This window comes from Choloepus didactylus, chromosome 18, assembly GCF_015220235.1.
Source record: "Choloepus didactylus isolate mChoDid1 chromosome 18, mChoDid1.pri, whole genome shotgun sequence".
Classification (NCBI taxonomy): Eukaryota; Metazoa; Chordata; class Mammalia; order Pilosa; family Megalonychidae; genus Choloepus; species Choloepus didactylus.
In genome coordinates, this window is record NC_051324.1 from 8,894,006 (window position 1) to 8,919,019 (window position 25,014).

The window sequence follows — 25,014 nt, forward strand, 5'->3', positions numbered from 1 at the left end:
GATGCACTGGCTGGAGCTCCAGCAGCCACTGTGAGGTGACTAAGGGAGTAGAAGGCATGAATGGTGAGCAATAGCGTGGATGGGGCCTGAATGACTGCCTTCTGTTGTCTTGAATGAGAAAGGATCACTGTTACTCCAAGCCAAAGCCATTCCAAAATAATGAGGTACCTAAAACACAACAAGTAATGAATAAATATTTGCTCAATGAATAAGTAACTGCATGCATGCACAGAGGATGGCAGAGGAAGTTTGGATAAGCTGATGCCAAGACACAAGAGGTGCCAATCATCATGAAGTAACTGCTAGATTCTGCATGGCAGCCATAACCATCACGCATTCCTGGCTTCATCGGCACGTGATCTTCAACCGAAACTCAAATTCCCTTTAGCGTGGGTTTGCATTTGTTAAATGGGAGGAAGGCTATTTTTCCTACCACCTACCAGGACCTCATGATGAAGCAGCACCAGCAGTAGCTGACTCTGATATTCTGGAAGTTAGGCCAGAACCTGGCCACAGGAGGTGACTGTCACCCTGAGGTTTTTGAGCCCGTCGTGTCCCGATACCTACATCTACAATACCTGACGTGGAATGGGGATGTGTTCACCTCAGGAGTCACTCACCCCTGCAGAGCAGAAGGTATGGGCCCTGGAGCCAGGGTGGCCTAGGTTTGAACCGCTGGCTCTGCCATTTAGCCAGCAGTGCAGGGTGGTCACGAGGAAAAAGATAGCACAGGCACAGCTGAGAGTGGACCGACCCACTGCCCAGGCTGCCCCGAGTCTTCCCTTTTGCTTTCGTGTTAAATAGGCTTTTTCCTGGCACACGGGCACATAGCATGAGCAAATGCAGAGCTCAAGAGGACTCTCTGCAGAGACCACTAAGGCAATGACATCTCGGGCTGCTAAACCACCCCTGTGACACTGGAAGTTTTGCTTTCTGGTACTCAATGCCTGGGAAGTTCTGGAGTTTGCTTTTGGTAAGGCAGGGTTTCGTGGGCACAAACATACCAACCCTCCATGATCCTATACTATTTGTAACTCCCCACGATTTTACACTGATGTTCTTATTTTATGTTGGTGCCTCCTTGTGAGTGGTAGATAAGGAGCCACACAGGCAGCAATGAAGTGTGACAGGTTGAGTTCTGTACCCCAGGAGAAAAAAAACATGTTCTTCATCTTAATCCTTTCCTATAGGTGTGACCCTGTTGAAAACAGGGCCTTTGGAAAACAGTTAGGATGCTCCCAGGGAATGAGGATGGTTTAATCCTATTACCAGAGGCCTTATAAAGAGAAAGCCACAGGGAGGAGCCAGAAGCTGGAGTCAAGGGAACTGGGAAAGAAAGGAAAGGGCATTGCCTCGCAACGGAAAGCCAAGGAACCCGAGGACTGCCGGCAGCCAGAAAGGGGCCTACCCCAGAAGCTTTCCAGCTTCTGAAACCATGAGACACTCAATTCCCATTGTTTAAGCCAAACCATTGTGTAGTATTTGTAGTAACATCCCAGAAAAAAAGAGAAGCGATGGGCCCAAGTTCCAATGGTCCTTATTCTCATCACTAATGCATGCATGTGGATAAACTCAGCTGGGATGTTCTTGGTAAAAAAACCTGAGGTTAATACAGTAAGAGCTGTCTCCTGAGATATGGGTCCCAGGAGATTTTTGCTGGGCTATTTATAGCCTGGGGAAAAGGGCCAGACAGAGCAGTCCCGGGGACCACCCAGGAGGCAACCCCGTCCCCTGGAGCACAGCAGCTGGAAAAGAACAGGATGGCGCCACCCAGCAGCACCCGGCGGCTGCCCGCGACAGGAAGCAGCTCTGGAGCCCCCATCATCTCGGGCTTGACCAGCCCAGGCTGGCCTGGCATCCCCCAACCTCCAGACACCTGTCTGCCACCTCCTGGGGTCCTCGGCCTGATAAGGCACCGTCATTTCTCTCTCTGTGGGTATCTGGACCAACTTCCAATGGTGGACAGAACTACATCCTAAACCTCTCTGAATCTACAACTATCTACACAGTAGATACGTTCAATTTCTCTTTGCTGCTGCTGCTGCAAATAGCCCTTCTCCAGGCTTTGCATTATCATGTCAGTGCCTCAGTGGATGAAAAGCAGGGAAGAAAATAATTCAGAAAAATGACCAGTAATGACACTCTCTACAGTGCTGAAAGGGATAGAGAAGTTGCTCAGCTATTTGTTTGTGTCATTACACTAGTCTTCTGCAGCTCCACAGTTCCCCAAAGGAAAATAAAATAAAGTAAATAAACGTACCCCACAGAATTAAAATATACCAGATCTGATAAGTAAGACTCCTTCTGTGGAATCACTTGCTCGGTTCCAACAACTACCTTCCTCTATTTGCTAAGGTCTAGAATTCAGGCTGCAGTGAATTCCATATTCTAACCACACGTCTAATGCGGCGTCAGCTCTCAGGCTTGGACCAGGTCTGCTCCCCGCCCACCAGGGCCCTGCCGTGCAGAGAGGAGCCCGAGTGAGTGCAGCATTCGAGGAGGGGTCTGCCCAGCGCACCGGGATGCCCGGCTCCATGGCCGCGACCCGGGGCCGACCCTGGTGCGTGGGGCGAGGCCAGCTCACCTGTGTAATGCCCACCTTGCAGGCTGCCGTGGTGGTTGCAGACGGCGTACAGATCATACAGGAAGTCCAGCGGGCAGCTGTGGGGCAGGCAGGCCGGCTGCTTCCAGGAGGGCCAGGGGCCCGGGGCAGGCTGGGGCCCGGTGCTTCGCTGTGCCACGTGGGGGGCCATGTCGAGGCCGACGAGTGGGAATTTCACCAGGGTGGAGAGCTTGTTTCTCCTCTCCCCGACCTGACAGAACCTCTTGAGGTGGACGATGAGGATGTTGGGCAGGGTCCACAAGCTCAGCTTCACCACCCCTTGCTGGAGGATGCGGCAGTGGGGACAGCGCCATGCGTCGTCCTGAGCCAGCTGGAAAGGAAGTGACCAGGAGGGTGAGGCCGCGCCAGGAGAAAGCAGCCAGCCCCCTTCCCAGCCGGAAGTGGGCACCCAGTGGGACCTGCTCCTCCTTGGTGTAGAACTGAAAGCACTCGTCCAGGGTGCAGCTGGGCTGCTGGTGGGCCTGCTGCTGCTGCCACACGCTGTCTGCCTCCTGCACCTGCTCCTCCTCGGGGCTCCCAAACAGGCTGCCGAAGAGAAAAACGGGGCATTCGGGGACTCTCGCCTCCAAGAGGAGCCTCCTCTCTGACTCTTCTCGCTGCAAACGGGGTGGAGGGCACCCCCCAGGAGCAGCTAGGAGCCCTGCCCAAGGGCTCCTCGGCACCTCGTGCAGACTTCTGACTGAGCGCCCCCTCTCTTTCCCCGGAATTGTCCGTCTCCCCGACCAGCTCCTGAAGGGACCGAGCCTTCATCTTATTTAACTTTGCTTTCCTCATCCTGGCACAGAGCCTGTGAATAAACATTTACTGGACCGAATGGTGTCCTTTTTCAAAATAAGGCAGATGCACTAGGTGTTGTACAGGAGGTCAAGTGCAGGGAGGAAGAGTGTGGACTTGGGTCAGACAGCCTGGGTTCTGCTTCTGCTGTGTGACCCTGAACAAATGCTTAACCTCTCTGTGCTTCAGTTTCCACATCTGGAAAAAAAATGTGGCGTATACCACTACCCACTGTATAGGGTGTAATGCAAATTAAATATACTGTATACACATAAAGTGCTCAGAGCACAGCCTGGGGACGTGGGTCGTGCTACCCAGCTGTCTGTGACTGCTACGAAGACCACTTCTAACCCCACCACCATCCCCATCACTATTATTACTATCACGACATTATTATTTATATACAGACAAATCTCAACAGGGGTTCTCAAAGGAATGGATGACTCTGTATCAAGAATGTGTGCAGACTGCCAACATTCATGATGGGGTGAAACTGGGTACAGGGAAGACGTGTGTGCACAGGCAGGATCCAGATCTCTGCAGGAGGCAAATGAGCTCACCGCTGCACGGCAGAGTTCTCCCATTCCACGGCCAGCTTGACGTGAGGGGGACCACCCGGCTTCCTGAGGTGCAAAGCCCTGAGGAGAGAGCAGGGACACCCATCAGAAAACACACAGCCACCTTCCCCATCCCTGCAGGGTCCAAGAGTCTGCCTCCAATCCCAGGACCGATCTTCCAGACAGAAATACCTGAAAATAGCTGTAAACCAAGGTCATTGCTAAGGCTGCTGAAGGCTTAGTCCTAAAACAATCCCTTCAAACTCTCCCCTCCATACTCCCTTGGGAGCTTGGGAGCTCTTGGATTGTGGTTCCTGCCAAGGACACAGATAAGTCTTCCAGTGCATCACCTTCTCAACGTCCACAGGGCAGTTCCACTTGAATGTCCCACACAAACACCCACCACTGACAATGCTGAAAATGAGCTGCTAGCTGTCTCTCCACCCCAATGCTAAAGGAGCACCCTCTGGTCAGCTTCCATAACCTAAAAAAGTTTTCCCCTTCCAAGTCCTCCAATACACAGAAAATCTCAGTGTGAGTCAACCTCTAGCTCTCTCTATCTTCCTGGGCTCAGCCCATTGCAGAAAAGGCTGGATGGCCTTGATGCAGAAGAGATGGGATAAGACAAACATGGAGGACATGAAATCAACAAGACACATACAAGTGGTGGGAAAGTCTGCACCTAAGAGGGTGTTTAGAATCTATAGCAAGAAAAAAATGGGAATGTGAGATGAGTTCTTGTTAAAATAATCCAGGAAGATTTTGCACTCATGGTAGGTACAAAGATCTATGGATACGCTTTGATGGGTCCTGGGTGGATTCACGGTACCATCTTACATGAACGAGAACCAGGATGGAGCAAAGAGCAAGGTGTGTGTTGAAGGAGTTCTCCCAGTTTACTGTTTTGGGGGAGAAACATTGACCGCCCCTCCTCACTTTTCTCTAGAGTGGGGAGAACAAGAGCTTTGGGGTCACTGTTTCCTCTCTCTTCCCCTCGCTTATCCTCCTTGCCTGGTGGGTGGGAATGGGGAAAGGGGACTGGCCCGGCCCCTCTTAGATTGGCATTGTCTCTTGTCCACCCCTTGGGCTTTCTGGAGGCAGCTCTGCTTCTGCAAATGGCTGGTAATTTGGCATCTTTATTCAACTAAGAGGAGACATATTAGGGAGCCCATTTACCCCCTATATCTAAGACTTTTTCTTTAGGACTCCCAAATTCCCCATTTCCACAATGGAGAATGGGAGACCTGCAGTTGGAGAGCTTTGTCTTGGCACGGCGTATAATTTAATTCTAGGGGAACAACTCGAGAGCCCAAATTAGTCTCGTAACTCACATCCTTTAACCTTCCTTACCAATAAACCTAATATTTGAATATCTCTCTGCCTCAATCTTAAGTATACTTTTCAGTTGCACCTAAATTGGAAGGGAAAAGGAGAATCATTTTCGATATCCTCAAACTGCAACTCTGTTGCACAAAACTCCTTGGGCCACAAAATGGTGAGAGGCAACTGGTGAACACAATGATTCACAAGACAGCACAATCCCCTCTGATCACAGCCCAGATTCAAAGGGGAAAGAGGGTGTTATTAAACCTGATGGAGGGATGCCATTCCAAACAACGTACATACGTATCTAACAATCTCTACCTGTGGGGAGCCCGGAGTCTAATGGGCGAGACACACAAAGATCATTAGAATGACCCAGGGGTTTGTAGCAATTCGGAGGAAGTGCACCAAGTCTACACTGGAGGACAAAGACTTCCCATGGAGGATGAGTAGGAGCCAGCCAGGTGAATGGGGAATGGTGAGGGAAAAGGATCCTACAGGAGAAGGATGAAGCAAGAGCGAAGGGTAGTGCATGAGCTGGAATGATGGTTTGGTGGCACTGGAATGTCCAGGCCATATGAGTGACAGGCCATATGGAAAGACAGCGGGGCCAGCCCACATGCGGACTTTATCCTGTGGACATTGGGAGGCCAGCAGAGGGTTTTAAACACACAGATTTGAAAGCAGATGGATGAGAAGATGGCTGGTCTGGAAGCAGGTAAATCAGACAGGAGGCTCTGAAACAATCCAGGCAAGAGGATGTAAGAGCCTGAACTCGGCAAACAGTAGTGGAGAAGAGGGACTAGTCTCAGGAATCAACAGCATTTGGAGCAGACAAGACTTGATGATGGTCTGAATGTAAAGACAAAGAGAGAAGGAATCAAGGGTGGCTCCCAGCTTCCTAGCTTGGGTTACTGAGTAGACGGTGGTGTCACCGTTTAGAGACAATGAGAAGAGGAAAGGCTTAACAAGAAGAGTTCAGATGGGCAAGTGTTTAGTTTTCAATATTCATGAGACACTTAAGTAGGACAGATGGGTCTGCATTGCTGAGGAAAATCTGGGTTGCAGGTAGAGATCTAGGGGCCTTAACCTAAAGGTGGTAACAGATCACCGGGTGTGGAATGCAGAGGGAGAGCAGTGGCCAAGGGGTGGAACGCTGAGGCTCGAAAACACTTGAGGGCCCAGGGAAGGAGAGAGCACTTCAAGAAGACTAAGACATTTCTAGAACAAAGAGGCTGAATGAAAGGCTCCAACAAGGAGCCAGGGGATTGATCTTAATGGATGCTAGAAAGGTCTCGGAGGACACTGGGGAGAGCTGTACCATCAGGGCTGGGGGAGGAGACTACAGTGAGGTATCCCACAAACAGAAGGTATGGACCCGAAGAGGAGGAAAGCTTCAGCCAGACTACAAAGGGACTCAGGGAGGGCTCCCTGTAGTAGGATCAAGTCCCTGGGCAGCCACACTCTCGTCCAGTGCTTCTCAATCTACCTACGGTGAAAGACAAGTTGTTTGTTTCCAAGCCATTGCTTATTTTACTGATGCTTTGGTAAAATATAATGAAAAAAAAAAAAACAAAAACTATTTGGGTGGGAGGGGCAAGACATGCAAAATACAAATCCAATTTAAAAATATATCTACATTATATTCAATATATTTTCAATTGCTCTGCCATATTGCTTTAAATTTTCGAAAGGCTTCCTCTCTTTCTTGTCATGGATGGAGACAGCTTGCAGGCTGGAACCACTCTGTGGAACTTAGTTTGCCAGGGTTGCTTTGACAAATAGCACATGATAGGTGGGCTTAAGGCATGCGAATTTATTGTCTCATGGTATTGGAGTCTACGAGTCCAAAATCAGGGTCTCAACTGGCGATGCCTTCTCCCAAAGTCTGTAGCGTCCCGGTGCTGGCTGGCCACAATCCTTGGGGTTCCTCAGCCTGCATCTGTGCCTCCATCACATGGTGATTTCTCCCTCTAGCTTCTCTTCCTTCTGGCTTCCATGTACATGTCAAATTTCCTCTGCTTATATGGGCTTCAGCCATACTGCATTACGGCCCACCCTGATTCAGCTTGGCCTCACCTTAACTAATAAAAGCATTATTAAATGTCCTATTTATAAATGGTTCACGCCCACAGGAATGTGGATTCAGACTTGAACATGCCATTATGGGGGACACGATTCAATCCCCAACAGTGACACACTGAGTAGCACTGCTCTGTTCTCCAAGACCAAGTGCCGTAAGGGTGCCCTTCTCCCCCAGGGTTCCCTTCTCCTATCAGACCCAAGCAGGGCCTGTGTGACATTTCTCCTGCCTCCCCAACTCTATAAATCAGTTACCAGCTGTGCCAGTTTGAACAGATTACGTCCCCCCAAAAGCCATGTTCCTTAATGCAATCTTGTCGGGGGGCAGACTTATTAATCTTTTTGATCAGGGTGTGGCCTCTTGAGTGAATGTTTCCATGGAGATTCGATGCTGTCCATTCAGAGTAGGCCTTGATTGGTTTACTGGAGTCCTTTAAAGGGAGCTCACACAGAAAGCAGAAGCAGGAAAATGTCCCTGGACATGCTAAGCCAGGATACAAAGATGTTAGATGCTTGCTGATGCTTTGAGATTCTTAGAAAAGCCCAGAGACATTTTGGAGAAAGCCATTTTGAAACCAGAACCCTGGAGCAGACGCCAGCCATGTGCCTTCCCAGCTAACAGAGGTTTTCCAGACGCCATTGGCCATTCTTCAGTGAAGGTATTTTCTTGTTGATGCCTTAATTTGGACACTTTTATGGACTTAGAACTGTAAATTTTGAACTTGATAAATCCCCTTTATAAAAGTCAATCCATTTCTGGTATTTTGCATAATGGCAGCATTAGCAAACTGGTACAGCAGCCAAGAAGGATGGCAAATGGGGTATGGCCACGGGGCACAGAATCCTCTGTCTAGTCCCCCATCTTGATTCCCTCTCTTTAGAAAGGGAGTGAACCCCTTCTTACATCACGGATTCAGGCAGCTTTGGTTGGCCAAGCCGGGGAGTCAGAGAGCCCTACTGAGAGCTTCCTGCCTGTGGGGAAATGCACAGACCTGCTGGACAATTCATGTCAGGAGCAGACTGCTTCTCTGATTCTGTGCTGGCCCTGAGGACTGCTCTGCAAGGCTTTGTGCACTGAAGAGGTGGGGAGGAGGGCCTGGGAGAGTCGGGACTTCATGGTCTCCAGAGACACCTTATTCCGTAACCGTCTACAGCTGAGGCCAGCGATTCATGGCGGAGTTCTTGCCTACTCTAAAAAAGACATTCCAGTCAAGTTCAATGATGCTGCCCAGTTGAGTGGAATTCACACTTTCCACTCAGATAAAGGTGGGTTCAAATTCAGGCTCGACTGTGCAAGTGTGAGCAGGTGGACCAACCTCTGGAACCTCAGTGTCCCCTCACCTTTGAAGTGGCCATAACAGGGCCTAAGAGTTAAAAACCCAGAATGTATAAAACCATCTAACTCTGGCACCAGAGAGGCAAGTGATCGAGAACAGCTCATGCTGTGATTGGTGTTATTGATACACAGCCTCAAAGGACTCCAGTCAAATTAGGATGTGTTCATTCTCTTACCAAATCTGGAACGTCCCCTTACCTGTCAACGGCCCAGTGACAGAGGGGCTGGCTGTCCTGTGGAGATAAGTAGCTGCAGATCAGGGAGAGCCCCACAACTCGGATAGAAAACAGTGATCCCAGGTTCTACCAACACAAAGACAGAGGGTAGAGGTCAACACGGGCTCCCCATGTTGATTTAGATTACAGTCTTGAGTAGCAAATACTTTACTCAAAAAATATCATTTTTATAATCTATTTTGAATATTCCCATAATAACTATTCAAAACCTAGAGCTATGAAAGCCTTTTCTTAGAAGATACATGCTACATCTTCTAGTATAATGATCTAATACTGTGTTTTAACATCGCATCAAATTTTCCCCAAAAAACAATCATGGTGTATTTAAAGAAGTGTTTAGTGGGAGCAGATGCTGGTATAGTCAACAGAAAATAAATCAATTATGTTAGTTAATTACTAACGGATGGTTTAACTGACTTGATTAGGATGATTATCATCACCAAAATGAGGCAATTTAAGAGCCAGTTTGCATACCACATGCAAAAGAAATATCAATACAATTTTAAACTTCTAAGTTTAAATGAACATTTTGTTCATTTTTAAAAATTTCTGAAATTGGAGTCTAAAAATCAATGGAGTCTTCAAAAATGCTTTGATGGTTCCTCCAGAAGTTAAATATAGAATTACCACATGACCTGGCAATTCCCCTCCCCAATGAATTAAAAACAAGGACTCAAACTTATACACCAATGTCCATAGCAGCAATATTCTCAATTACCAAAAGGTAGAAATAACCTGTGTCCATCAGATTAATGGATAAATAAAATGTAGTATATCCATTCATAATGGAATATTATTCAGCTACAAAAGGGAATGAGATTCTGAAACATGGTACAACATGGGTGAATCTTCAACACACTATGCTAGGCAAAATAAACCAGACGTAAAAGGACAAACATTGCATGAAAATCTAGAATAGGCAAATTCACAGAGACAGAAAGAATAGAGGTTGCCAGGGCCTCGGAGAGGGGAGGAACGGGGAATTATTGCTTAATGGGGAGGGTTTCTGTTGGAGTGATGAAAAAGTTTTGGAAATAGTTGTAATAATGTTTGTGCAACATTGTGAATGCAATTAATGTCACTGCACTGTACACTTAAATGATTAAAAATGGAAATTTTGCATCATATATATTTTACCCAACAAATTTTTAAATAAAAAATTTTGAGGGAAAAAAAAAACCTCTCAAGGTGGTCAAAATCAAGGAAAATCTGAGAAACTGTCACAGTCAAGAGGAACCTAAGGAGATGTGATGACTAAATGTGGTATCCTGGATGGGTCCTGGAACAGAAAAAGGGCATTAGGTGAAAACTAAAGAAATCTGAATAAAGTATGTACTTTAGTTAATAGTAACGTACCATTACTGGTTCATCAATCATGACGAATGTACCATACCAATGGAAGATGTTAAAAACAGGGGGATCTGGGCACAAGGGAGGGAGGAGGTAATGTGGGGACACTGTGTTACCTGCTTAAGTTCTCTGTGAATCTAAAACTGTTATTTAAAAAAAAAGTCTATCAATAAAATACCAGTAACGACAATAATAATAGGTAATTTAAAAATCAATGGAGTCTTCACAAGAAGAAGATGCAGTTCGGAAAAATTGTCACTGATGACCTTGACTACAAAGAAAAAATGTTCTTCCAAAATCAGACAATGGTAAGAGGCAGAAACCTTTACTTAAAGAAATTAATGAAATAAAGGTTGAATTCATGCAGGGGATGAAGAGGGAAGCATTATAATTCCAGGAATGATGAACAGAATGTGGGAAGACAAGACTGGACCAAAACTGATTCCAAGAGCTGTGTGTGGGTCGACTCCTTTGACAGTATGTGCAGGGGAGCAGGGGACACGAGGCGGATGGGTAAATCAGAAGCTGCTTGTGGAGGGGCTTGGGGGGAAGTTCACGCAGTCTGTAGGTCTAACTGGATTACAACCATGTTTCACTTGATCTGCGGCTTCAACAAAGAATCAAGGACAGGAAGCAAGCTGACCTCAGAGCTCCTTGACTCCAACTTGGCCACAATAGGTGGCACTTCCTAAGAAGAATGTTACTTACATTTGGGGGAGAAACTCTCTTTCCCTCTGTCACCCCTAATTGAGCCTTACTGTTTGCATCACAGGCCCGTAAGGTAATCAAAGCTCCAACATCTGCAGGGAGGCATCTTACCCTAACTGCAGACAAAGATAAAATGCCAGCCTCCCACACGTGAGTTTACGGTGACCATAAAATGTTGGGGGAGGGGGCAATGACGAACCTTTTTGCATAATTCATGCAAATTCATTCTGTCCAGCAAATTGGTCACTTTTGTGAGAGAAATTTTCCTGTTCTCTATTTTTGGCTGGAGAAATTAGTTTTAGAAGCTCCGATACACGTTCACTACTTTTAATCTCTTCAGTTCAGTGTTGAGAATTCTGAATGCATTCTTTTTAAAGGATCGCCCTATTGAGTTGGTATTACCAGAGTACTGAAAGTATTATGGGTTAAGGGGTGAGTTAGCCGGGGAGCTCACAGCCATTTAGACCACATTATTCCTAAGAACCATCATGACCAAGCACACATTCACCAACGAATCTGTGGGAAAGCAGCCGTCGCTAAGTCGGAGGATGCTTGCTTCAGAATTTTACTCAGGTTCTAAATGAGAAATTAGAGATCAGGTGTGGCGGGAAAGGTGCATGTGTGTGCCCAGGTGGAGAGCAAGACCGTGGAGTTCAGTGTTCCCATGAAAATAGCTTTGTCCAATTTCAACAATCAGGAACACAAGCTTTGGGGGATGGCTGGAAGCTATGATGACATTCTCAGACCTCCTTGTAAAGTGACAGTTTCTAATTTGGGCACTGGGCAGATGTGCTGTGTAGTCCATACAGCAAGATCTTTAGAGATAAAGGTTGGTGCAAAAGTAGTGAAGGTTTTTAACAAAGTGATATTTGGTGCAAATCTTGATTCAAATGTATGATTGTCCCTAAGCAGGAGGGAACATGAAATCTGAGGAGTTATCTCTGAAATAAGTTTGGTATATCCCCCAAATGAAAAGCTCTAAGAGAATAGTTGGAGGGAAAAAAAAAAAGCATATAATGCTATAGATCTGTCACATCTTTTATGCCTGGCAGACATCAGAATAGTTTCTTGTACTATTGGGGCTAAAAGTAATGATTTTAGAATATATTGCTTTATTTGGAAACTATAATAGAAGCTTTGGGGGATGTATTATAATAATAGTGTATTATAATAAGTTACAACTTATTCATTTGGATCAAAAATTACCAGGGACTTGAGGTGTAATTTCTGTGGAGTATTTATTTTTTTATGTATTTATTCTCTAAGAAAAAAAAAAGGTATTTTCCTTTGAGTTCCTCTCTCAGTTTTTCAAAAACTGCAAAATATTTTAGTATCTAGACTTTCATATTTGGGACATAGTATCAATCTTAATTTTCCACAGAAATTATACCTCAAGTCCCCGGTAATTTTTGATCCAAATGAATAAGCTGTAACTTATTATAATACACTATCCTGCAGGAAACACCATGAAAAGCCATAAATATATCAAATTGAGAATAACCATGGAAATCCCACTCTTTATTCCAAAGGCATTTTGAAAGATTTAACAAGAAAAAGCTCCATTCATAAAAGCTATATTGTAAAGCCACAAAGAGTAAAATGCTACAGACCATAAAATGGTTACTTCCCTGTACATAAATCCAAGTTGCTTCATTCATGTGGAATGTGTACACTTTTAACAGCAAAGCATCATCTCTCGTAAGTAACCCCCAGAACCGTCCATCCCACTGACCTGTACGGGGGGTTCACTCCTCATGAGACAGCGGACCTTACTGAGAATACGTTGCTGGAGCTGGGCCCAGGAAATACCTCTGTCTTCCCTTATCAGGAAAGGTGGCCCAAATCTGAAACCCAAGGACAACAGGTTATTTTAGCAAAGGAAAAACCAACAGTCATGAGTGTTTGCTCTTCTCATGGGCTTCTCTCAATTAAGAGCTCAGCACCAAACACAAAGTCTCCTACCAGCAGGTACTTAATACATAATCACCAATTGCAGACCCTGATCACATAGTCCTCATTACAAATGGAGACACGCAATGAAACAGAGGCCCAAAGATGCAAAGCCAAAGAGATACTGCAATGTAAACAGATTGTTCCAAATGAGCAGATGGCTGCTAAATTCCCTTGCCTACAGTGGAGAGCAGAGTTAGACGACACTGGAATCACAAGGAAAGGCAGAGATCCCTAGGAAATGAGAGGGATCCAGTCTAGTTGACACCATCGTCAGCACTGGACAAATCCCTAGGAAATGAGAGGGATCCAGTTTAGTTGACACCATCGTCAGCTTTGGACAAATCATCAGGCCACTTACTGTTCTCTGGCCATACTGACGGAGGTTACGGTGAAGACCCAATGAAGTAAGAATTGAAAGTGTTGAGTAAACTTTGGTGAAGTGCAGAACAAATACGAGCTGGGATGTCTGGGTGGGTAAGGGCACCGAGTGATCCCTGATGTATGACGGATCAGTTTATTTTACTAATCCTCTACTGTTGGACACTCAGGTTGCTTCCAAGTTTTTATTTAAACAATGCTCATTTATGTCAGGAATACATATATTCTTGTTTGTGCATCTGGATTTATATGACCAATTGTTTCTTTAGGATAAATTTCTAGAAGTGGATATGCAAGGCCAAAGGTGTAAGGCTATCTATCTATTCCCAAATTACCCTCCAGAAATGTCATACTAATTTACCAATGAGGAAAACACAAGATTTCCTGAACTCTTGACCAGAATATATACTACTAATTTTTTTAAAGTCTTGAACAATCTGAAAGATTAAGAATGGTGTCTTGATGCTATAATCAGAATTTCTTCTACTACTAATGGAGCTGAATATTTTAATCTATGCTTGTGTTTATTCTGTGAACTGCTTTAATCTTTGTGGCTCATTTTACTAAGAGAGTATTTGTCAATATCTTATTAATTTTAGAAAGAGCTAGTTTTACACGATGGGTATCACATGATGTAAATATTTTTATTTGTCCTTATATGCCTTTCAAATTTGCTTTAAACTGTTAAATGTATTTAAAGTAAATATTCCCCTATATTGTTGTGCTGGTTTGGGTGTATTATGACCCCCAAAATGCTATGTTCTTTGATGCAATCTTGTGGGGGCAGACGTATTAGTTTTATTAGGTTGGAGTCCTTTGATTGGGTGTTTCCATGGAGATGTGACTCAATCAACTGTGAGTGAAATGTTTGATTGGATAATTTCCATGGAGATATGGTCCCCACCTATTCAGGGCAGGTCTTGATTTAATCACTGGAGTCCTATAAAAGAGCTCACAAACAGAAGGACCTCAGAGCAGCTGAGAGAGACATTTTGGAGAGTAGCTGTAGCCAAGAGAGACATTTTGGAGGCAGCTATTGAAAGCAGATTTTTGCTGATGCTTTGGAGATACTAACCCAGAATTTGCTCTGGAGAAGCTAAGAGAGGACAATCACCCCAAGAGCAACATTTGGAAGAATGAACAGGAGCTGAGAGAGAAGCTGGAACACAACATGGGATCAGCAGACACCCGCCATGTGCCTTCCCAGCTAACAGAAGTTTTCCAGACACCATTGGCCTTCCTTCAGTGCAAGTACACTTGTGTTGATGCCTTCATTTGGACATTTACATGGCCTTCAGACTGTAAATCTGTAACCAACTAAACCCCCTTTATAAAAGCCAACCCATTTCTGGTATTTTGCATAACGGCAGCATTAGCAAACCAGAACAACTGTCTTCAAATTATTTTTTAAATTATCTCTCTAATCAATTTGGAATTTTTACATGTGAATGTACGGTGGGAGAAAAAAGTTGACTATTAAAAAAAAAAATCAATTAGCCCAGCCTCACTTATTTATTGATTCATTTACTCCCTACTAGGATAACATACCTTTATTTTTTTTTTTTTTTAAATATCCACCAAACATACCTTTCCCATTCCCTGTAACCTCTAATCTACTTTCTGTCTCTGCAAATTTGCTATTTCTAGACATCTAAGAGACGTCATGCAATATTTGAGCTTATATGTCTTGCATATTTCACTAAGGATGTTTTCAAGGTTCTTCTACATTGCAGCATGTCTCAGAACTTCGATACCATTTTTATCACATAATAAATATTCATGTATACTTTGGCCTATTCTTTTCCCTTGATTTAGTTGTATATTCTTCTGCCCATATCACAGTATTTTAACAATAAACTTTATCGTGTTTTAAAAGTACAATCTCTCTTTACTCCACCACTGAATATTTTCTGGCTAGTCTAACCAGTTTATTGTTCCAGAGAAATTTTAGAAATATTTTATCACTCTAAAAATGTTTGATTTGTATTGTAACTTCTGAACATTTTATTTGGACTATATAAGAAATATACTTGTTTTTGTATATTTGCTACGTAACCAGTCACTTTTCTGAATCCTTTCATTTATTCTAATCATTTTCCAGTTCTTGGTTTTCTAGACAATCGCATAATCTACCAATAGTGAAAATGCTATCTCTTCTTTCCTTATAGTCAGCTTCATTTTTCTTGCCTTATTGTAGGCCTTACTATACCAAATAAAATAAGAGCAGTGAAGAGCAGGTACCTGCTTGCCTCAGTAGGAAGGCCTCTGATGCGTAATTGTTGAGGACGATGTTAAGCCATCTGCTTAAGGCAGCTATTTCTGATCCTCTTGATCAGAAAGCACTCTACCCCCTACTCCTGGTTTATTACTTGGGAAAGGATGTTTAATTTTATCAAATTAGAATTATTCTAGACAGAATCCCAAGTACATGTCAATGAATCCCCAATATCATGTGAAAAAGGATGAAGTTAAACGTACCTGCTAGCCTGCTGCCCTGACCCCACCAAGTTACAGAAGAGGATTAGCACCTTGTTCTCACTCTGGAGAGGCAGGGATAACCACTGGCCCTCCCGGGCTGCCAAGCGTGGGGAGACGGGCAGACCCGACGGACGAGCTGGAAGAGAGAGAATCGCATATGTGCTCTTGGCCTCTCTGGACCCTCTTTCTCTGCGACGATCTAATAACCACCAGTGGGACAGCACTAGAGGGCTTACGGGGTGAAGATAATCAGGTTCAAGGCCGCTGTGTCATCCGGCCTCCAGCATACCAAAATCACATCCATGGCGTGCACTTGCAGCTGTGTTTGGCCAATAATGTTTGAGTAAGGGCATGGATTTAATTAACCTCTTTTCAAAGTCAAACAATACTCCAAAATGATTCAGGTTGCTTTTTTTGCCTAGATCGGAGAGCCCCCAGAGTATCCACTGTCTTAGGAAGCCAACATAAGAAGTACAAAGAAGCAAGAATCTTCTACCATTGAGGAGGTAGAGGAATTAGAATATCCTCAATTTCCCATCGGTTCTGAAATTCTGGCTTTCAAGACAAAGGTGTGTCACCTGTGACTGACTTTGAAATGAGGATCTGTTTCTCTCGGTTATAACCCGGTAGAGACCAGTCAACGTCTTGTACCAGACTCCAGGGCTTGAATCTCCCTGTTGGCTCCAAGTGCCATGGACATCTGGCTCCCACAGCCTGCTGCCTGGGCTGGTGTGTATGGGGCCAGGGCTTGGATTCATCTAGGGGGTATGACGACACTGGCCCAGTGCTCTTTAACCCGGGGCTTTCTTGACTGGCTCATGGGATCAAGATGTACAGTGATCAACAACGAAAGACTGTCAGAAACTGACAATTTTAGCCCATCCAAAGTTTAGGGAAAGAGGGCATTTGGAAGTGGGAGTGTTAAAAATTTTTTAAAAGTCATTTAACTCCCTTTTTTTTCCATCAGCTTCTCCAAATTGTAAAGATTTTACTTAAAGCACAGACTTGGAAACATAAGAGGACTGAAAATGGAGATGACTCCAGCACCGACACTTAAGAGGGGGTCTCAAAGTGTGGTCCCCAGGCCAGCCACAATCCACAACCCCTGGGGATTGATAGACATGCAAATTCACAGGCCCCAGCCCAGACCTGTAAAACCAAACACTCTCTGGGAGGAGCCCAGAAATCTGCTCTAACAAGCCACCAGGTGATTCTGAGAGTCATTATGGTTGGAGAATCCCTTTATGAGTTGAATAATTTTTAGCATCAACCATCACTACACCAAGTGTCACAGGAAAGAAACCTGACAGCTCCAAGTACTAAAACAAAATATCTTATCCCTTAGCATCCATTGAATACTTTCTCAAACTCACCATACTCAAATAAAATGATGCAAAGCATTATTGTACCTGAGAGTGTCCCCTGGCCAGGGGACGGAGGGGCGTGGAAGGCATACACGTTATCTCCCTCTGCAATGGTGTTCAGGTCCTCTTCATCAAAGAAGGACCGCTGGAATCCACTGGGATCCATTTCAACCAAGATCACCTGGAAGGAGAAGGATCATTTTCCCACTTGATTTTCTCAAAGGGAACTCAACAGATAAGAAATTGAAAAGTGAATGATAGTCTTACAGCCCTTTTTACCCTTTCTTTCCTTTGACCAAGTGCTTATTTATTTTTGGTAAAAACATAGTAGGCACAATAATTAGATTGGCCCCAGACATTTCCACTGCAATAATGGAATAGCATCCAAATGCTGAAGGGGGGGGGGGGTGAATAACACGGATCATTTCCAGCTTTATACCCAACTAAACTATCGCAGGACACCCTGAAGCCCTTTTCAGGAACACAAAAAGTGAAACTGCTGATTACCACTAACAGACCTTTGCCAAAAGAACATCTAAATAGCATTGCCAACCCTATCTGCATCATGTCATACACGGAAAATGTTTTTATGGAAGGCCCAGGTAAACAGGAAAAATCCTGGTTTTGTAGTGAAGATGAGGGGTGTCTGCCCCATAGATCCTACTTGCCCAAACCCAACCCTGCTGCCCCAAGGGCTGAAGGAATCAGTGCCTCAGTACACAAAACCCACTCGGGCACACTAGCTGCAAAGCTCTCTCCACAAAGATACATTTCATGATAAAAAGACACTGAATCCGGAAAGAAAAGCTGAGTTGCAAGAAGGAATGGGAACCAAAGAAAATGGGAAATATGAGTAAGCATAAACATGCATTTACTAAATAAAACGATAATCATAGCAATTATTACTACTATTCCAACTAGGGAGGGGAAAGGAAGTGGAATTAAAATACTGGACAATGATATTATCTGTTTACAATTATATCTAAATTGAAATGGTATAAGGGAGATTAAAGCATACCAAGACCCCTGTGCTGTTTGGGAAGATAAAAGACTTTGCTAATTGCACAAATTGACATTTTAATGACAACCACTAAAAGAATAGAAGTCTAATATATAAATCCCAAACCAGAAGAGACAGAATAAAGAAAAATTGCTCAATCCAAAATAAGCAGGAAAGAAGGGGTAAAAAGAAAGAAAGGAAAAGCAGGGCAAACAGAAATCATAATATACGATGAAATACATAAATCAAAATATATCTGTGATCATAGTTGATACAAGTGGAATAAAACTGCCATCCAGAGAAAACAAGCATCAAAATAGATTTTATGCTCCAGCCAAAATGCCCATCTGACACTTTCTAACATGCCAAGTAATTCCTATCTCCCTGAACAAACACATCACACCTCTCAAATTCCTGTCTTTCCACTCTAATTATTCAAAAGTGATCTCTATGACGTCCCCCTTTTGATCTTTTATTACTAACTTTTTTTTTCCCAGGACTCTCACCGACTGTCTTATTCTCTCTTGATAAATCCCTGCTGAGCGCTTTAGAGTTGACAAATCAAGATAACTAGTTCTTTGGATTTTTTCATTTGATCCTCATGAAAGTCCTCTGAGGGGGTGATAAAAGTCAGAGGAACTGACTGCGTGGGAGCAGGACGGAGACCTCTGGGAAACAGAAATGATCAGAAACCATGACGGTTTCTCGTCTACAGACATATGCAAAAACACAACAAACTATGATCTTAGGATATGAACATTTTGTTGTGTTATATCTTAACAAGAAGGTTAACAATATTTTTGATTTTAAAAATCCCATGAGGTAGTCAGAGAAGGGACTCCATTTTACAGTTAAAGAATCAGGGAACTAATTGTTTAATTTGTCCAAGGTCACAAAATTAGAAAGGGGTTGAATCTCAATTAGAACCCTATTTGGGGATCTTCCCAACGTGCCACATTGCTTTTCATCATCATCATCCCTACCCAATCCTTTCATTAGAGGCTCCTGCTATGAGCTTAGCTCTCCAAAGTCTTGGTGAATCAAATTCCTTAAGAAAAAAAAAGAAAAGAAGAAAATTGCCATCCTGCCTTCTCCCAAATTTCCTCTGTCATGCGTTGAACCCTCAGTTCTCTCAGTGATTCTTCATATTTCACTTGTGCTTGCTTCAGTAAAGTAACCTGGTCTCTGTTCTCGGGCATGAAAATATCAAACCATCTGCATTCAAATCCTGGCTCAGCCACTTACTGGCTGTGTGACTTGGCCAAGTCACTTAACATCTCTGTGCCTTTTATTTCCTCATTGGTAAAATGAGGGTAATTGTAATACGTATCCACATGGTGGTTGTGATGATTAAATTGGCTATGGCTATGATGTTCAAAGAATAGCACCCAGCACAAAGTTAGCAACTATTAGAATTATTATGATCATAATTATCATCACCTTCTTGGAAGGACAGAAATGTCCTTTTCTGGTTGTTCTGGGTAAATGCAGGCAGAGGTCAAGGCTCAGATAGCACAGACACTGGGGACTACTAATCAAACAGAAACCCATGAGTCATGCTGGAGTCACTTGGGAATCACAAATGATCCTAAACAGTCTAGACAAATGGTCCAGTTGGGATTCTGTCATCCAGTGACTGGGCCCCATAAAAGTGCAATTCCGTCACACCTCATCCACAGGGACGTCGCCTTCTTCTGCAACCATCTTCCTCAGGGCTGCCACTGTGCCGAGGATGGGTATGGCCAGGCCCACCCGCAGGAACTGCTGGGTCTTAGAGGGGAAAACCAAGGTGACGCTCAAGAATCTGGAAAATAGGAAGAGGGGGCCACATCCTCAAAGGATTGACAAGAACTGGCACAAAACCAACACCACTGACACTGGGTCCAGTTCTGCACTTGGGCTAATCTGCTTCCTGATTGGATCCCTGCACTTCAGGTACACTGTCACCAGGTGGCAGTGGAGAGCCAAATTTCCTAGGGTCTCAGCCAAGAGTGCTTTACCTGTGAGTTTAAATGACAGGTATTGGTATTAAGAATCACCATATAGCTCTATAATCTCAAGGTTCTATTTGCTAAATAGACAATCTTAAGGAAAAACAAATTTTGGAGTTTGAAAAGTTGGTCAGTCAAGCTGCTTCTTCCTGTATAATTCAACACTGTTGATGATGCTGTCCTTATTGAAATTCTCCCTTGGTCCTGGGACACAGTCATTTTGTCCCCCCAACTCCTCTAGATACTTTCCCTGGTCCCACTTCCTATATCCCCACCAAAACATGGAACTCCTCTAGCTACTGTTCCTCCTACTCTATATAGTGCCAACCAGGCTCTGTTCTAAACACTTTAGGTAAAAGACTAATTTAATCCTCCTCAGGAGGCTCTGGAGTAGGTACTATCAGTCTCCTTATTTACAGATGAGGAAACTGAGGCACAATGAGGTTAAGTAATTGTTTGCAACATACAGCTAACTGGTAGAGCTGGGATTTGAACCCAGGCAGTCTGGATCCAGAGTCAGTGGTCCTAATGATGGTGCTATGCTGTGACAGGCAGGAACCCCAGATCACATCTATCAATAGATATTATCTGATGATGCCATGATAATAGTAAGAGCCAATGTTATATATTTATGACACAGATGCTCCATGGCAACAAGATTTTAGAGCAGAAAGGGAGATTAAGTTGCCAGGGAAAGTTTTATGTTCCCATCTTCAGCTGCATCCTAAAGATGGAAGGGGTCAACAGGTACCGAGCAAGGGAAATGGTATTTATGGAGCTGGGGAACACCTCCAACAGAGAGGCCCGTTACCAGAAAAACCAAGCTACGTAGGATGGAACGTAAGGGGTCTGGCTTGACCACAACAGAGAACACTAAGAGAATTGGGGACAAGGGAAGCCGGGGTTAGCAAAGGATCCCTCCCAAAATGATAGTTCCATGAAGATCCTCCATTGGGCGCTTACTAAAATTTCATGACGCTGGAATTGGCCAGTTGCTGTAAGGACCATTGCTAAAACTGGCTTCAGGAAGCCCCCTTCTCCAGGCCCCATCCCTTCATGGAGCTGAGTCACAGCATGCCTGTGACAGTTAGGTTCATGTGTCAACTTGGCCAGGTGATGGTGCCCAGGTGTCTGGTCAAGCAAGCACTGGCCTAACTGTGACTGCAAGGACATTTGTGGCTGGTTAATAAACCAGAAGGCTGGTTTATTAAATCATCAGTCAATTGGCTGCAGCTGTGACTGATTACAACAACGAAGGGCATGTATTCCATGATGAGAAAATTCAATCAGTTGGATTTAATCCAACCATTTGAAGACTTTAAAGAAAGAGAGAGTGAGGACGTTCACTTCTTCGGCTAGCCAGTGAAGCACTTCCTGAGTTCATCGAACACCTTCATCAGAGTTGCCAGTTATCTGCCTGAGAAGTTCATCGAACATCTTTGTTGGAGTTGTGTTTGCTACCTGCCCTACGGAATTTGGATTCATGCATACCCACAGTTGCATGAGACACTTTTATAAAATCTTATATTTATAGATATCTCTTGTTGATTCTGTTTCCCTAGAGAACCCTAATACAACTTGGTACTGGGAGTGGTTCTTGAGAAACAGAATCCTAAAATGGGCTTTTACAATTGGTTTTCTATTCTGATCAGATTCAAAGGCACTAATGACTCCATTTCCAATAATCAAAATGGCACTGATAGTCCATGGCATGAGTTGGCAAAGGAGATATAAAAATATCACCATTTGATCCTCCTAATCATACTCTTGCACGAAGCAAGCTTTGGGTGACAATGTTTTTGACACCTTAACAAAGTTTTGCAGAGTTAAGAGGTATAATGATGTTGGCTGGTTGCTCTTAGATACTCTGGACAAAGTTATAAGAAAAAGGGACGAGCTAAAGTCTTCAAATTTAAAACTTAAGTGCTGTATGACAGATGTAAACGTTTCCATGTGTGCTCTGAAAGAAAATCTTATTTCTCGTGGCCGCAGACTTGAGATTTCTGAAAACCAGACCCAGAGTCTCATTGTGCGAGTAGCAGATTTACAACGTAAACTAAAATCTCAACCTCGCAGGGTGTCTGCTGTTAAAGTAAAGGCATTGATTGGAAAAGAAGGGGATCCTGAAACTTGGGATTATGGGATTGATAATAATGGCAGTGAGGACATTGGAACCCTGGATTCTGCTGAGTCTTTGTTAGATATACCTGTAGTGGTCTGTCCTGAGGAAACCGCTCCTTGACTTCCAGTCTGCCCTGAGGAGACAGCTACCCAGCCTCCAGCTTGCTTTGAGGAAACAGATTCCCAACCTCCAGTCTGCCCTGAGGAGCCTGCCATCCAACCTCCACCTAAAGAGATTAACCCTTCAGTGCCTGCTAAACTATAATCACCTCCCCTGAGGGAGCAGCCCTCACTCCTCCGTCTGGAGAGATAAATCCTGTTTCACAAGATGAAACAGCAACAGAATGTCCTGAGGTAAATGGCTTGAGGGATACTTCTAATTCTTTTAATGACCCACCCCCACCACCAGTCTTTGCTTCAAGATCTATAATTAGACTAAAGTCCCAGCAAGCCCATAAGGGTGAGGTACAAAGTGTGACCCATGAGGAAGTACGCTACAGTCCAAAAGAACTGTGTGAGTTTTCCAACTTATACAGACAGAAATCAGGGGAATATGTTTGGGAATGGATATTAAGGGTATGGGATAATGGTGGAAGTAATATAAAGTTGTATCAGGCTGAATTTACTGATATGGGCCCACTAAGCAGAGATTCTGCATTCAGCGTTGTAGCTCGAGGGGTTAGAAAGGGTGTTAACAGTTTGTTTGGGTGGTTGGCTGAAACATGGATCAAAAGGCAGCCAGCATTACCTGAGGTCGAAATGCCAGAACTGCCCTGGTATAAGGTAGAGGAGGGGATTCAAAGGCTTAGAGAGATTGGAATGTTAGAGTGGATTTATCATGGAAGACCTGCTCACACACCCCTGGAATGTCCAGAGGACACACCTTTTACCAGGACTGTGAGGAATAAATTTGTGAGACTAGCTCCGTCATCCCTGAAGAGCTCTGTAGTCGCCCTTCTCTGCAGGTCAGATATTACTGTAGGAACTGCTGTCACTGAGCTGGAATCCTTAAACACAAAGGGGATAATTGGATCCTGAGTCAGCAGAAGCCATGTGGCAGCAGTTAATCATCAAAGACAAGGTAGGTGTGGTTACTATAATGGAAAACAGGCTCAAGGCAGCAGTCAAAATAATCCGACTCACAGAGACTTACGGCATTGGCTAGTAGATCATGGAGGACCTAAAAGTAAAATAGATGGGCAGTCTACTAAATTCTTGTTTGAGCTATATAAGCAGAAGAATTCTAGGTCAAGTGAACTAAAGCCTACCTTGAATTACAAAAACAGAGTTTCATGGCCCCTTAATCAATTCTCAGATGTGAGACAGTTTACAGATCCTGAGCCCCTTGAATGAGGAGAAGGACGGGTACCCTTGGGGAAGGACCCTGTTACACTGCCAAAAGTTGATACTGTTAATCTTCCTCCCAGCCTTCCCCTGGGGAACCTACGGCCTTTTACCAGGGTAACTGTGCATGGGAAAAAGGAAATGATCAGATATTTTGGGGATTTTTAGACACCAGTTCAGAAGAGACATTAATTCCAGGAGACCCAAAATGTCACTCTGGTCCACCAGTCGGAGTTGGGGCTTATGGAGGTCAGGTAATCAATGGATTTTTAGCTCAGGTCCATCTCATAGTGGGTCCAGTGGGTCCCTGGACCCTTTCTGTGGTTATTTCCCCAGTTCTGGAATGCATAATTGGAATAGACATACTCAGCAACTGGCAGGATCTTCACATTGGTTCCCTGACTCCTGGAGTGAGGGCTATTATGGTGGGAAAGGCCAAGTGGAAGCCACTAGAACTGCCCCTGTCTAGCAAAATAGTAAACCAGAAGCAATACCAGATTTCTGGAAGGATTGCAGAGATTAATGCCACTCTTATCTTAAGGACTTGAAGGATGCAGGGGTGGTGATTCCCACCATATCCCCATTCAATTCTCCTAATTGGCCTGTGCAGAAAACAGGTGAGTTTTGGAGAACGACAGTGGATTATCATAAGCTTAACCAGGTGGTAACTCCAAGTGCAGCTGCTGTTTCAGATGTGGTATCATTGCTTGAGCAAATCAACACACCCCCTGGTACCTGGTATGCAGCTATTGATCTGGCAAATGCTTTTTTCCCAATAGCTGTTAGTAAGGACCACCAGAAACAGTTTGCATTCAGCTGACAAGGCCAGCAGTTTATATTCACTGTGCTACCTCAGGGGTATACCATCTCTCCAGCCCTATGTCATAACATTGTCCCTAGGGACCTTGATCATTTCTCCCTCCCACAAGACATCACACTGGTCCATTATATTGATGATATCATGTTGATTGGACCTAGTGAGCAAGAAGCAGCAGCTACTCTAGATTTGTTGGTAAGGTATTTGTATGGCAGAGGATGGGAGATAAATACAGCAAAAATACAGGGGCCTGCCACCTCAGTAAAATTTCTAGGTGTCCAGTGATGTGGGGCATGTAGAGGTATCCCTTCTAAGGTGAAGGATAAGCTGTTGCATCTGCACCCCCCCCAACCCCCCATGACCAAAAAAAGAGGCACAACGCTTAGTTGGCCTCTTTGGATTTTGAAGACAACATAGTCCTCATTTGGGTGTGCTACTCTGGCCCATCTACCGAGTGAACAGAAAAGCTTCTAGTTCTGATTGGGGACTGGAACAAGATGAGGCTCTGAGACAGGTCCAGGCTGCTGTGCAAGGTGCTCTGCCACTTAGACCATATGATCCAGCCGATCCAATGGTGCT

General features: G+C 44.3%; 1 protein-coding gene across 2 annotated transcripts in view; it reads right to left on the reverse strand.

Moving 5' to 3' along the window:
• The window catches only part of USP43 (ubiquitin specific peptidase 43), a 66,966-nt gene that overhangs the window by 15,975 nt on the left and 25,977 nt on the right, over positions 1-25,014 (reverse strand). The window contains exons 5-12 of one of the 2 annotated variants that reach the window (XM_037809633.1): positions 19,831-19,966; positions 17,208-17,343; positions 15,799-15,934; positions 12,722-12,833; positions 8,894-8,997; positions 3,958-4,035; positions 3,022-3,148; positions 2,600-2,933 (exon numbers count right to left, since the gene is read on the reverse strand). In XM_037809633.1, the coding sequence (XP_037665561.1) occupies positions 2,600-2,933; positions 3,022-3,148; positions 3,958-4,035; positions 8,894-8,997; positions 12,722-12,833; positions 15,799-15,934; positions 17,208-17,343; positions 19,831-19,966 (1,163 nt within the window). Of the gene's footprint in view, positions 1-2,584; positions 2,934-3,021; positions 3,149-3,957; positions 4,036-8,893; positions 8,998-12,721; positions 12,834-15,798; positions 15,935-17,207; positions 17,344-19,830; positions 19,967-25,014 lie in introns of both variants that reach the window. The other variant, XM_037809632.1, reaches the window with a different exon arrangement.